General features: G+C 40.8%; 1 protein-coding gene across 1 annotated transcript; it reads left to right on the top strand.

The window, feature by feature from the left end:
* Positions 1 to 347: 347 nt before the first annotated feature.
* On the top strand, positions 348 to 3,209 carry LOC144988272 (uncharacterized). The gene is made up of 5 exons (XM_078938530.1): positions 348 to 630; positions 748 to 954; positions 1,045 to 1,373; positions 1,453 to 1,958; positions 2,036 to 3,209. The coding sequence occupies exons 1-5, from the start codon at positions 498 to 500 to the stop codon at positions 2,769 to 2,771; spliced, it is 1,911 nt and encodes a 636-aa protein (XP_078794656.1). The 5' UTR covers positions 348 to 497; the 3' UTR covers positions 2,772 to 3,209.
* Positions 3,210 to 11,389: the final 8,180 nt, after the last annotated feature.

Here is an 11,389-nt window from a genome sequence, read left to right as displayed (position 1 = left end):
TCTCTTCAGCGACCAGTGTTTGCTGAGCCCCCCCCCATGCCGGCCTTGCCTAAGCCTAAGTGGCTGTTAGCTGTTTATGCAAGGGATGTTCTGGGGCGGATCAACGAAGTGAAGGCCAAAATCACATCTGTGTTTGGATGTGTTTTGAAGATGGACTCCACAAAAAAGGTACTTTTTCAAAACTTTTTTAAACAGATATTAATATGCTTACATAAATAATAAACAGTTTTTACTTTTTTGTCAATAGGTCACAAAGAAGCTTGCGGGGGCTGCTTCAGGAACAGCTGCCTGGTGCACAAATGTCGGCAATGAACATGGCCAGGTTCTGGTCTCTGTTCTGACAGCCGCTGAAGGACATGGACTGGACGCCATGGCGGCTGGCCTGATGAGGCGCTACAGGGAGGCAGGAGAGGCACCCCCAAAAGTGATGTACGTGGACAGAGACTGCTGCAGCAGACACGGCCGGTCTCTGGTGAAGACCCTGTTTTCAGAGTGGGATGAGCTTGAGGTGCGCCTGGACATCTGGCATTTCATGCGGCGATTCGCTGCAGGAGCTGTCTTGCTACAGGTGTGCCCGTGGGTCGACCTCCTTGGAGTCCTTCCACCTCCACCTGAACCGTTTTATACCAGGTAATGTGCACTGAACATCTGGGTTCCTAACCTTTCTGTAAACATTTCTAACATTTGCTTTCATGTGGTTCACATCTTGTAAACAGAGACTTATCAAACCCTGTTTGTTTCACTCAGGAACCAGTGCCAGTGACGCGCATTTCCAGGCATATCTCCTTGAGGGCTTGATGCGCTGGAATGATGACCGGATGGAGGATGCTGTCAAAGGAAATTCCTCCTTCCGGTTATTCGAAACTTCAATGAGAGAGGCTGTGGACCAACTCAGCCAAGCAGTGCTAGGGAAGCCCTGGGATGAGCGTTATCGCCCTCCTGGAGCATATACGGGTAAGAAATATATACATTTGTTATTTTGCGATTTATCTATTTATCCTAATGTCACGACAGCGTTTATAGCTTTTCTTTTTATTGTTGTAGGTGAATTGCTGGGAATAGAATACCTGTACAGCCAGACTGGCAAAACATTTACTGCCATGCTTCAGACCCCTGAAGAGGAGGACAGGCTGCTGGAGGGAATCGATGACCAGGACTTCCAAGACGAGGGGTTTGGGGAAGACAACATGGAGGACATCACTGTTCCAGTGTTGGATGACCCCCCTCTTGATGTCGTTGCCAGCCCCTTATCTTCACCTCAGCCTCAACTCTCAGTATCACCAGGTGGACCTGAATCTTCTGCTCATCGTCTTTCCTCTGTGGTGGTGTCACAGCCAACTGAGAGTGAAAGCAGCCCTTCAGACGAGGCAGAGGTGAGACGTTTTAAAGGACCATCCTTTCATTTTAGTCTCATCTGGTTCAGCATTTCTAACATTCATTTGCATTTATTAGTCTGCTGTTGTAGGACCCGACGGCATAGCTGGGTGGGACAAAGTCCAGGATCTGGCCTCTTACTTAGTGGGACTCCGTGAGGCTCCTTACCTCACTGACCCACAAGTTACAGAGGCCATTCGACTATGGACAGCTCTCCTGGACGTGGACAAAAAGCGGGTCAACTACCAGCCTCGACACCAGCCTCAGCTTTCACACGGCCGCTTTAAGGCACCTAAACGCTCCGGGGTGACACCAGGAGTGGAAAGCGTGAAAAGGTGTCTCATTGGACATCCTGGGGGTCCAGCTCAGTGGCCAAGCACCAGCCGCTTGGTTGAGGCTATTTGCATTAAGCTTAGCCGTTTGCACAAGACGCCCACCAAGAAGGCTGGAGTTAGCACCCCAAGGTGGTCCAAAATCCTCACGGATTACCACCATATCCGGGATTTAGTGCTGAGCAGTCGCAGGCTGATGGAGGAAACAATGATCCAGCTGTTTGAGCTCAATCAGAGGACACTCATTCAGTGGTGAGCACAGCGCCTTATTTTATTCTATTTCAATGACTTTTTCAAAACATTATCATAATACCGTTGATTCATTTCAGGTTTCAGCGGCGGGAGAAAAACCAAGAAAGGAGTGTCCTCGCCCAGGGATTGACACCCCCCGAGCCAGTTGCTGTAGCTGCAAGCGACCTTCCTGCTCCAAGGCAAAAAATGGATGAGGCACCATCCACATCTGGGCCCAAATTCAAATTCATTCTTCCTCTAAATAGAGCAGGACAGGCTCCTATTCTGAGACCAGGTCGCAGGCCTGCTGCTGCTACTGCTACTGCTACTGCTTCTTCCTCTTCCTCTGCTGCTACTGACAGTATGATGTGCCCCATCACACCTGCCACCAGTGTAACTGGTTTTATTCCACCTGTGTCAGCACCTGGATTATTGTTGGGGACCATAATTCCTTTCCCAGTTATGGCTGTGCCCACTGCTTATCGATTTCCTGGAGCAACAACAAGCAGTGCAGGCTTCGTTCCACCTGCGACTGCCCCAGCTGTCCCTACTGTCCCTGTGTCACGCTCCACACAGAAGAACAGGCAAAGACGGGCCTTGGAGGAAGAAAGCGGCATCCACAAAAGAAAATACATACGAGGAGTGAACTATAATACGTGTAGCAAATGTGGACAGCCCAAAACAAAAGAATACGGGCATAGTCGCTACAAAAATGCCACATTTTGCTCGCGGGCGTCAAATGGACGATCATTGGATGACTGGTTGGCAGAACAGCGCCAACAGCACAAAGGCAGATCACCACCTCCTCCTCCTCCTCCTCCTCCTCTTTCATAGGTACTCTTCAGTAATACTATCGTAATGTAGATAGTAAATTATTGTTGTATGTACATTCTTTAGTTATTTTAAATTTTATTTTTTATTATTTTTTAGTTATTTTCTAATATTTACTTTTTGTCAATGTGATTCATGTTAGTTTTCTGTGTCTTCATTTTAATAAAACATTTTACATTTGAAGTATCATTTGTCTGGTCAATTAAAGCTACAAATAAGCTTTCACATTCCCAGAATTTGTCCCCTCCACACCCCACTCAAGAAAAAAAGAAGAAAAGATTTTTTTTTTAAATCTGTTATGTTTAATAATGTAAACATCTCAAAGTCTTTTTTTTTTGGAAAATAATACAATTCGAAAGCTGTAAATAGGTTTTGTGACACGTCACAGACAACTTGTGTAAACAAAGTAATAAAATACATAAATAATATGTAATTATCATATGTATTATACAGTTATAGATAATTATACAGCCGCAAAAAGGTCCTGCACACAAGTGTCAACACAAAGAAACATTCATTTATTGTCAAAATAAGCAAGTTAACATGCTTTTTTGCATTAATATCCATGGCATGATAGTTATTATCGATAAATAACTTGTGAAAACTGCACAAGACATGAGCTTGCATATTTATCAATGAAGAAAGATTCATGATAACGTGACTGAGCGTCTGACCATTCGCGTTTTACGTTTCAAATACGTCATCCGAAAGACGGCGACGAACAGCGTCCTTGGATACCTGAGCGGACGGACAGACCTTCGGTTCGAGTCCAGCTTTGGGAGAGAGTCTCGTTTCACATATTACTGAAAACAATCCACAATATGTAGACGTATATCCAGAGTCTTTCAGCGTGAAAACCGCGCCGCAGATTTCCGGTTTGCGCGTGCTTTTGCCTCGTGCGCGAGCGGGAAGATCAGCCCCCCGCCTTTGCGCAGCGAGCGCTCTACCATTTGAGCTAATTCCCCTTCCGTTAGATATTTTTACTGTGCCAAGCTTTAATTTCACTTTGTGTAATGAATTGACAAATCTTCCTAACGTGGTTGCATATCCAAACACTGTCTTTATAGTTTTTCTCTGCAAAATCTCAACATGTTCCAATGGTGGACAACAGTAGGATACTATTTTGGTTTCCACAGTTGACAAGCTAATGCTAGAATGGCTGGCAAGGCCCTATTTACAAAGGTAAAATAAAAACCTGGGGCTTCTACATGAATCAAAAAATTTAAAAGGTGACTCATTACCTATGTACGTAGTTGTGCTGAATAAAAAGAAACTGACCAGCAAATCTTTCTGATGTCCATTTTCCCTGATGGTAATTTTGCATGCATCTTTTTACCTGAGGTTGTACACTCCTTGTGAGCACAAACCTAGACCCATCAAGAGGGATCAACAAGTTGCCATTGTGTTGTTGCGGAACCCACTGAATACTATTCTTGGACATCAACATCTGAAAGCGACTAAAAAATGGGATACCTCAAGAAGATCTTAGTGATTAACAACTGAAAGACTGCAGATTTCTTGCAGCTGTATAGTCCTTAGTAAGCACTTAGCAATGGTGATTGTTTAAAAACCATGTAATGTGTTTCATGAATGATTTAATTTTAAAGTGTACATTAGTTACACTAGTCAACAACTGAAAATAATAAAGAATGAGGGCGTCGATCCCCCTACCTCTCACATGCAAAGCGAGCGCTCTACCATTTGACCTAATTCCCCTTCCGTTAGATATTTTTACTGTGCCAAGGTTTAATTTCACTTTGTGTAATGAATTGACAAATCTTCCTAACGTGGTTGCATATCCAAACACTGTCTTTATAGTTTTTCTCTGCAAAATCTCAACATGTTCCAATGGTGGACAACTATAAGATACTATTTTGGTTTCCACAGTTGACACGCTAATGCTAGAATGGTTGGCAAGGCCCTATTTACAAAGGTAAAATAAAAACCTGGGGCTTCTACATGAATCAAAAAATTTAAAAGGTGACTTATTACCTATGTACGTAGTTGTGCTGAATAAAAAGGAACTGACCAGCAAATCTTTCTGATGTCCATTTTCCCTGATGGTAATTTTGCATGCATCTTTTTACCTGAGGTTGTACACTCCTTGTGAGCACAAACCTAGACCCATCAAGAGGGATCAACAAGTTGCCATTGTGTTGTTGCGGAACCCACTGAATACTATTCTTGGACATCAGAATTTGAAAGCCACTAAAAAATGGGATACCTCAAGAAGATCTTAGTGATTAACAACTGAAAGACTGCAGATTTCTTGCAGCTGTATAGTCCTTAGTAAGCACATAGCAATTGTTTAAAAACCATATAATGTGTTTGATGAATGGTTTAACTTTAAAGTGTGCATAAGTTACACTAGTCAACAACTGAAGATAATGGAGAATGAGGGTGTCGATCCCCCTATCTCACACATGCGAAGCGAGCGCTCTACCATTTGAGCTAATTCCCCTTCCGTTAGATGTTTTTACTGTGCCAAGCTTTAATTTCACTTTGTGTAATGAATTGACAAATCTTCCTAACGTGGTTGCATATCCAAACACTGTCTTTATAGTTTTTCTCTGCAAAATCTCAACATGTTCCAATGGTGGACAACCGTAGGATACTATTTTGGTTTCCACAGTTGACAAGCTAATGCTAGAATGGTTGGCAAGGCCCTATTTACAAAGGTAAAATAAAAACCTGGGGCTTCTACATGAATCAAAAAATTTAAAAGGTGACTCATTACCTATGTACGTAGTTGTGCTGAATAAAAAGAAACTGACCAGCAAATCTTTCTGATGTCCATTTTCCCTGATGGTAATTTTGCATGCATCTTTTTACCTGAGGTTGTACACTCCTTGTGAGCACAAACTTAGACCCATCAAGAGGGATCAACGAGTTGCCATTGTGTTGTTGCGGAACCCACTGAATACTATTCTTGGACATCAACATCTGAAAGCCACTAAAAAATGGGATACCTCAAGAAGATCTTAGTGATTAACAACTGAAAGACTGCAGATTTCTTGCAGCTGTATAGTCCTTAGTAAGCACTTAGCAATGGTGATTGTTTAAAAACCATGTAATGTGTTTCATGAATGATTTAATTTTAAAGTGTACATTAGTTACACTAGTCAACAACTGAAAATAATAAAGAATGAGGGCGTCGATCCCCCTACCTCTCACATGCAAAGCGAGCGCTCTACCATTTGACCTAATTCCCCTTCCGTTAGATATTTTTACTGTGCCAAGGTTTAATTTCACTTTGTGTAATGAATTGACAAATCTTCCTAACGTGGTTGCATATCCAAACACTGTCTTTATAGTTTTTCTCTGCAAAATCTCAACATGTTCCAATGGTGGACAACTATAAGATACTATTTTGGTTTCCACAGTTGACACGCTAATGCTAGAATGGTTGGCAAGGCCCTATTTACAAAGGTAAAATAAAAACCTGGGGCTTCTACATGAATCAAAAAATTTAAAAGGTGACTTATTACCTATGTACGTAGTTGTGCTGAATAAAAAGGAACTGACCAGCAAATCTTTCTGATGTCCATTTTCCCTGATGGTAATTTTGCATGCATCTTTTTACCTGAGGTTGTACACTCCTTGTGAGCACAAACCTAGACCCATCAAGAGGGATCAACAAGTTGCCATTGTGTTGTTGCGGAACCCACTGAATACTATTCTTGGACATCAGAATCTGAAAGCCACTAAAAAATGGGATACCTCAAGAAGATCTTAGTGATTAACAACTGAAAGACTGCAGATTTCTTGCAGCTGTATAGTCCTTAGTAAGCACATAGCAATTGTTTAAAAACCATATAATGTGTTTGATGAATGGTTTAATTTTAAAGTGTGCATAAGTTACACTAGTCAACAACTGAAGATAATGGAGAATGAGGGTGTCGATCCCCCTATCTCACACATGCGAAGCGAGCGCTCTACCATTTGAGCTAATTCCCCTTCCGTTAGATGTTTTTACTGTGCCAAGCTTTAATTTCACTTTGTGTAATGAATTGACAAATCTTCCTAACGTGGTTGCATATCCAAACACTGTCTTTAGAGAATTTCCCTGCTAAATCTCAACATGTTCGAATGGTGGACAACCGTAGGATACTATTTTGGTTTGCACAGTTTACAAGCTAATGCTGGAATGGGTGGCAAGGCCCTATATACAAAGGTAAAATAAAAAACTGGGGCTTCTACATGAATCAAAAAATCTAAAAAGTGACTCATTACCTATGTCCGTAGTTGTGCTGAATAAAAAGAGACTGACCAGAAAATCTTTCTGATGTCCATTTTCCCTGATGGTAATTTTGCATGCATCTTTTTACCTGAGGTTGTACACTCCTTGTGAGCACAAACCTAGACCCATCAAGAGGGATCAACGAGTTGCCATTGTGTTGTTGCGGAACCCACTGAATACTATTCTTGGACATCAACATCTGAAAGCCACTAAAAAATGGGATACCTCAAGAAGATCTTAGTGATTAACAACTGAAAGACTGCAGATTTCTTGCAGCTGTATAGTCTTTAGTAAGCACTTAGCAATGGTGATTGTTTAAAAACCATGTAATGTGTTTGATGAATGGTTTAATTTTAAAGTGTGCATTAGTTACACTAGTAAACAACTGAAGTTATTTGGAGAATGAGGGTGTCGATCCCCCTACCTCTCACATGCGAAGCGAGAGCTCTTCCATTTGAGGTAATTCCCCTTCCGTTAGATGTTTTTACTGTGCCAAGCTTTAATTTCACTTTGTGTAATGAATTGACAAATCTTCCTAACGTGGTTGCATATCCAAACACTGTCTTTATAGTTTTTCTCTGCAAAATCTCAACATGTTCCAATGGTGGACAACCGTAGGATACTATCTTGGTTTCCACAGTTGACAAGCTAATGCTAGAATGGTTGGCAAGGCCCTATTTACAAAGGTAAAATAAAAACCTGGGGCTTCTACATGAATCAAAAAATCTAAAAGGTGACTCATTACCTATGTTCGTTCTTGTGCTGAATAAAAAGAGACTGACCAGCAAATCTTTCTGATGTCCATTTTCCCTGATGGTAATTTTGCATGCATCTTTTTACCTGAGGTTGTACACTCCTTGTGAGCACAAACCTAGACCCATCAAGAGTAATCAACGATTCGCCATTGTGTTCTGCGGAACCCACTGAATACTATTCTTGCACATCAGAATCTGAAAGCCACTAAAAAATGGGATACCTCAAGAAGATCTTAGTGATTAACAACTGAAAGAATGCAGATTTCTTGCAGCTGTATAGTCCTTAGTAAGCACTTAGCAATGGTGATTGTTTAAAAACCACATAATGTGTTTGATGAATGGTTTAATTTTAAGGTGTACATTAGTAACACTAGTCAAGAACTGAAGATAATGGAGAATGAGGGCGTTGATCCCCCTACCTCTCACATGCAAAGCGAGCGCTCTACCATTTGAGCTAATTCCCCTTCCGTTAGATGTTTTTACTGTGCCAAGTTAGAATTTCACTTTGTGTAATGAATTGACAAATCTTCCTAACGTGGTTGCATATCCAAACACTGTCTTTAGAGATTTTCCCTGCAAAATCTCAACATGTTCCAATGGTGGACAACCGTAGGATACTATTTTGGTTTCCACAGTTTACAAGCTAATGCTGGAATGGGTGGCAAGGCCCTATATACAAAGGTAAAATAAAAAACTGGGGCTTCTACATGAATCAAAAAGTCTAAAAGGTGACTCATTACCTATGTCCGTAGTTGTGCTGAATAAAAAGAGACTGACCAGCAAATCTTTCTGATGTCCATTTTCCCTGATGGTAATTTTGCATGCATCTTTTTACCTGAGGTTGTACACTCCTTGTGAGCACAAACCTAGACCCATCAAGAGGGATCAACGAGTTGCCATTGTGTTGTTGCGGAACCCACTGAATACTATTCTTGGACATCAACATCTGAAAGCCACTAAAAAATGGGATACCTCAAGAAGATCTTAGTGATTAACAACTGAAAGACTGCAGATTTCTTGCAGCTGTATAGTCCTTAGTAAGCACATACCAATGGTGATTGTTTAAAAACCATGTAATGTGTTTCATGAATGATTTAATTTTAAGGTGTACATTAGTTACACTAGTCAACAACTGAAAATAATAAAGAATGAGGGCGTCGATCCCCCTACCTCTCACATGCAAAGCGAGCACTCTACCATTTGAGCTAATTCCCCTTCCGTTAGATATTTTTACTGTGCCAAGCTTTAATTTCACTTTGTGTAATGAATTGACAAATCTTCCTAACGTGGTTGCATATCCAAACACTGTCTTTATAGTTTTTCTCTGCAAAATCTCAACATGTTCCAATGGTGGACAACAGTAGGATACTATTTTGGTTTCCACAGTTGACAAGCTAATGCTAGAATGGTTGGCAAGGCCCTATTTACAAAGGTAAAATAAAAACCTGGGGCTTCTACATGAATCAAAAAATTTAAAAGGTGACTCATTACCTATGTACGTAGTTGTGCTGAATAAAAAGAAACTGACCAGCAAATCTTTCTGATGTCCATTTTCCCTGATGGTAATTTTGCATGCATCTTTTTACCTGAGGTTGTACACTCCTTGTGAGCACAAAGCTAGACCCATCAAGAGGGATCAACGATTCGCCATTGTGTTCTGCGGAACCCACTGAATACTATTCTTGGACATCAGAATCTGAAAGCCACTAAAAAATGGGATACCTCAAGAAGATCTTAGTGATTAACAACTGAAAGACTGCAGATTTCTTGCAGCTGTATAGTCCTTAGTAAGCACATAGCAATTGTTTAAAAACCATGTAATGTTTTTGATGAATGGTTTAATTTTAAAGTGTGCATTAGTTACACTAGTCAACAACTGAAGATAATGGAGAATGAGGGTGTCGATCCCCCTATCTCACACATGCGAAGCGAGCGCTCTACCATTTGAGCTAATTCCCCTTCCGTTAGATGTTTTTACTGTGCCAAGGTTTAATTTCACTTTGTGTAATGAATTGACAAATCTTCCTAACGTGGTTGCATATCCAAACACTGTCTTTATAGTTTTTCTCTGCAAAATCTCAACATGTTCCAATGGTGGACAACCGTAGGATACTATTTTGATTTCCACAGTTGACAAGCTAATGCTAGAATGGTTGGCAAGTTCCTATTTACAAAGGTAAAATAAAAACCTGGGGCTTCTACATGAATCAAAAAATTTAAAAGGTGACTCATTACCTATGTACGTAGTTGTGCTGAATAAAAATAAAACTGACCAGCAAATCTTTCTGATGTCCATTTTCCCTGATGGTAATTTTGCATGCATCTTTTTACCTGAGGTTATACACTCCTTGTGAGCAAAAACTTAGACTCATCAAGAGGGATCAACGAGTTGCCATTGTGTTTTTGCGGAACCCACTGAATACTATTCTTGGACATCAACATCTGATAGCCACTAAAAAATGGGATACGTCAAGAAGATTTTAGTGATAAACAAGTAAAAGACTGCAGATTTCTTGCAGCTGTATAGTCCTTAGTAAGCAGATAGCAATGGTGATTGTTTAAAAACCATGTGATGTGTTTGATGAATGGTTTCATTTTAAGGTGTGCATTAGTTACACTAGTCAACAACTGAAGATAATGGAGAATGAGGGCGTCGATCCCCCTACCTCTCACTTGCGCCTGCTGGAGCGCAGATTTTGAGCCAAAGTTGATCTAAGTTAGTTCAAAGTTAGTACATCCCTGCCTCACTACAGCCAATCACGTAAGGTAAATCCAAAGTAAGTTCACACTACAGCCAATGACGTTCCTCTCTAGCTCATACTTGACCAATCATCCGTGCGCGTTAGCTTGCTGTGAGCGGCTGTGAGCGGATGTTTAAATAGCCGTGCTCCAAGTAGTGATTCGTCACTTTTACTGTTCCCTCCTGTGGGTTGTTCGTTTATAGCTGGCATTTTTCTTGGATTTAATCTGCGACCTTTTGTTCGACCACGTTTTTGTGCTCTTGTTCATGCTTGATCGCTCATCGACCGCTCAGACAGATCAACCGCCATTTTCACGTCTTCGAGTTCGTAACAACACAGGTAAACTGGTTTCATTCTTTATTTATTTATTGATTGTCCACCTTCGGTATGATTATGATAGTCTGTAGTTTTTTTATTTAATCCGCGACCTTTTGTTCCATCCCGTTTCTGTGCTTGTGTTTACGTTTGATCGGCCAGCGGCCGCCATCTTTTCACGTCTTCGTAATAACAGGTAAAGCGGTTTGCTAGCGATCAGACATTGATTGTTCACCTTCGATACGTATTTGTTAGAAAAGGGGAAATATCGATAGTCGGCAGTCCCTTTTTCCCCCCATTACGTTAAACTTTTAATTGTGATCGATGCTGCACAAACAAATCAAATGATGCTACAGATCTGATCAGATACGTTAAACATCGCCATAATCATTTATATTGCTTTGAAAGTGTAAATCCTCCAATATGGTTTAAGGGGGATGTTTTTCTAACAACAACAGTTATAACAACGCTCATAATAAAGTAATAAAATGTGTGGAGATGTCAGTTAACTCTGGATGAATGAGTTGTAAATATTCGGTGAAACTGTAGTTTCAAAAGTACAGTGAGCAG

Source organism: Oryzias latipes, chromosome 20 (genome assembly GCF_053564925.1).
Source record: "Oryzias latipes strain Hd-rR chromosome 20, Olatipes_Hd-rR_3.1".
In the NCBI taxonomy this organism is placed as follows: domain Eukaryota; kingdom Metazoa; phylum Chordata; class Actinopteri; order Beloniformes; family Adrianichthyidae; genus Oryzias; species Oryzias latipes.
This window is presented reverse-complemented; position numbering and strand designations above follow the sequence as displayed.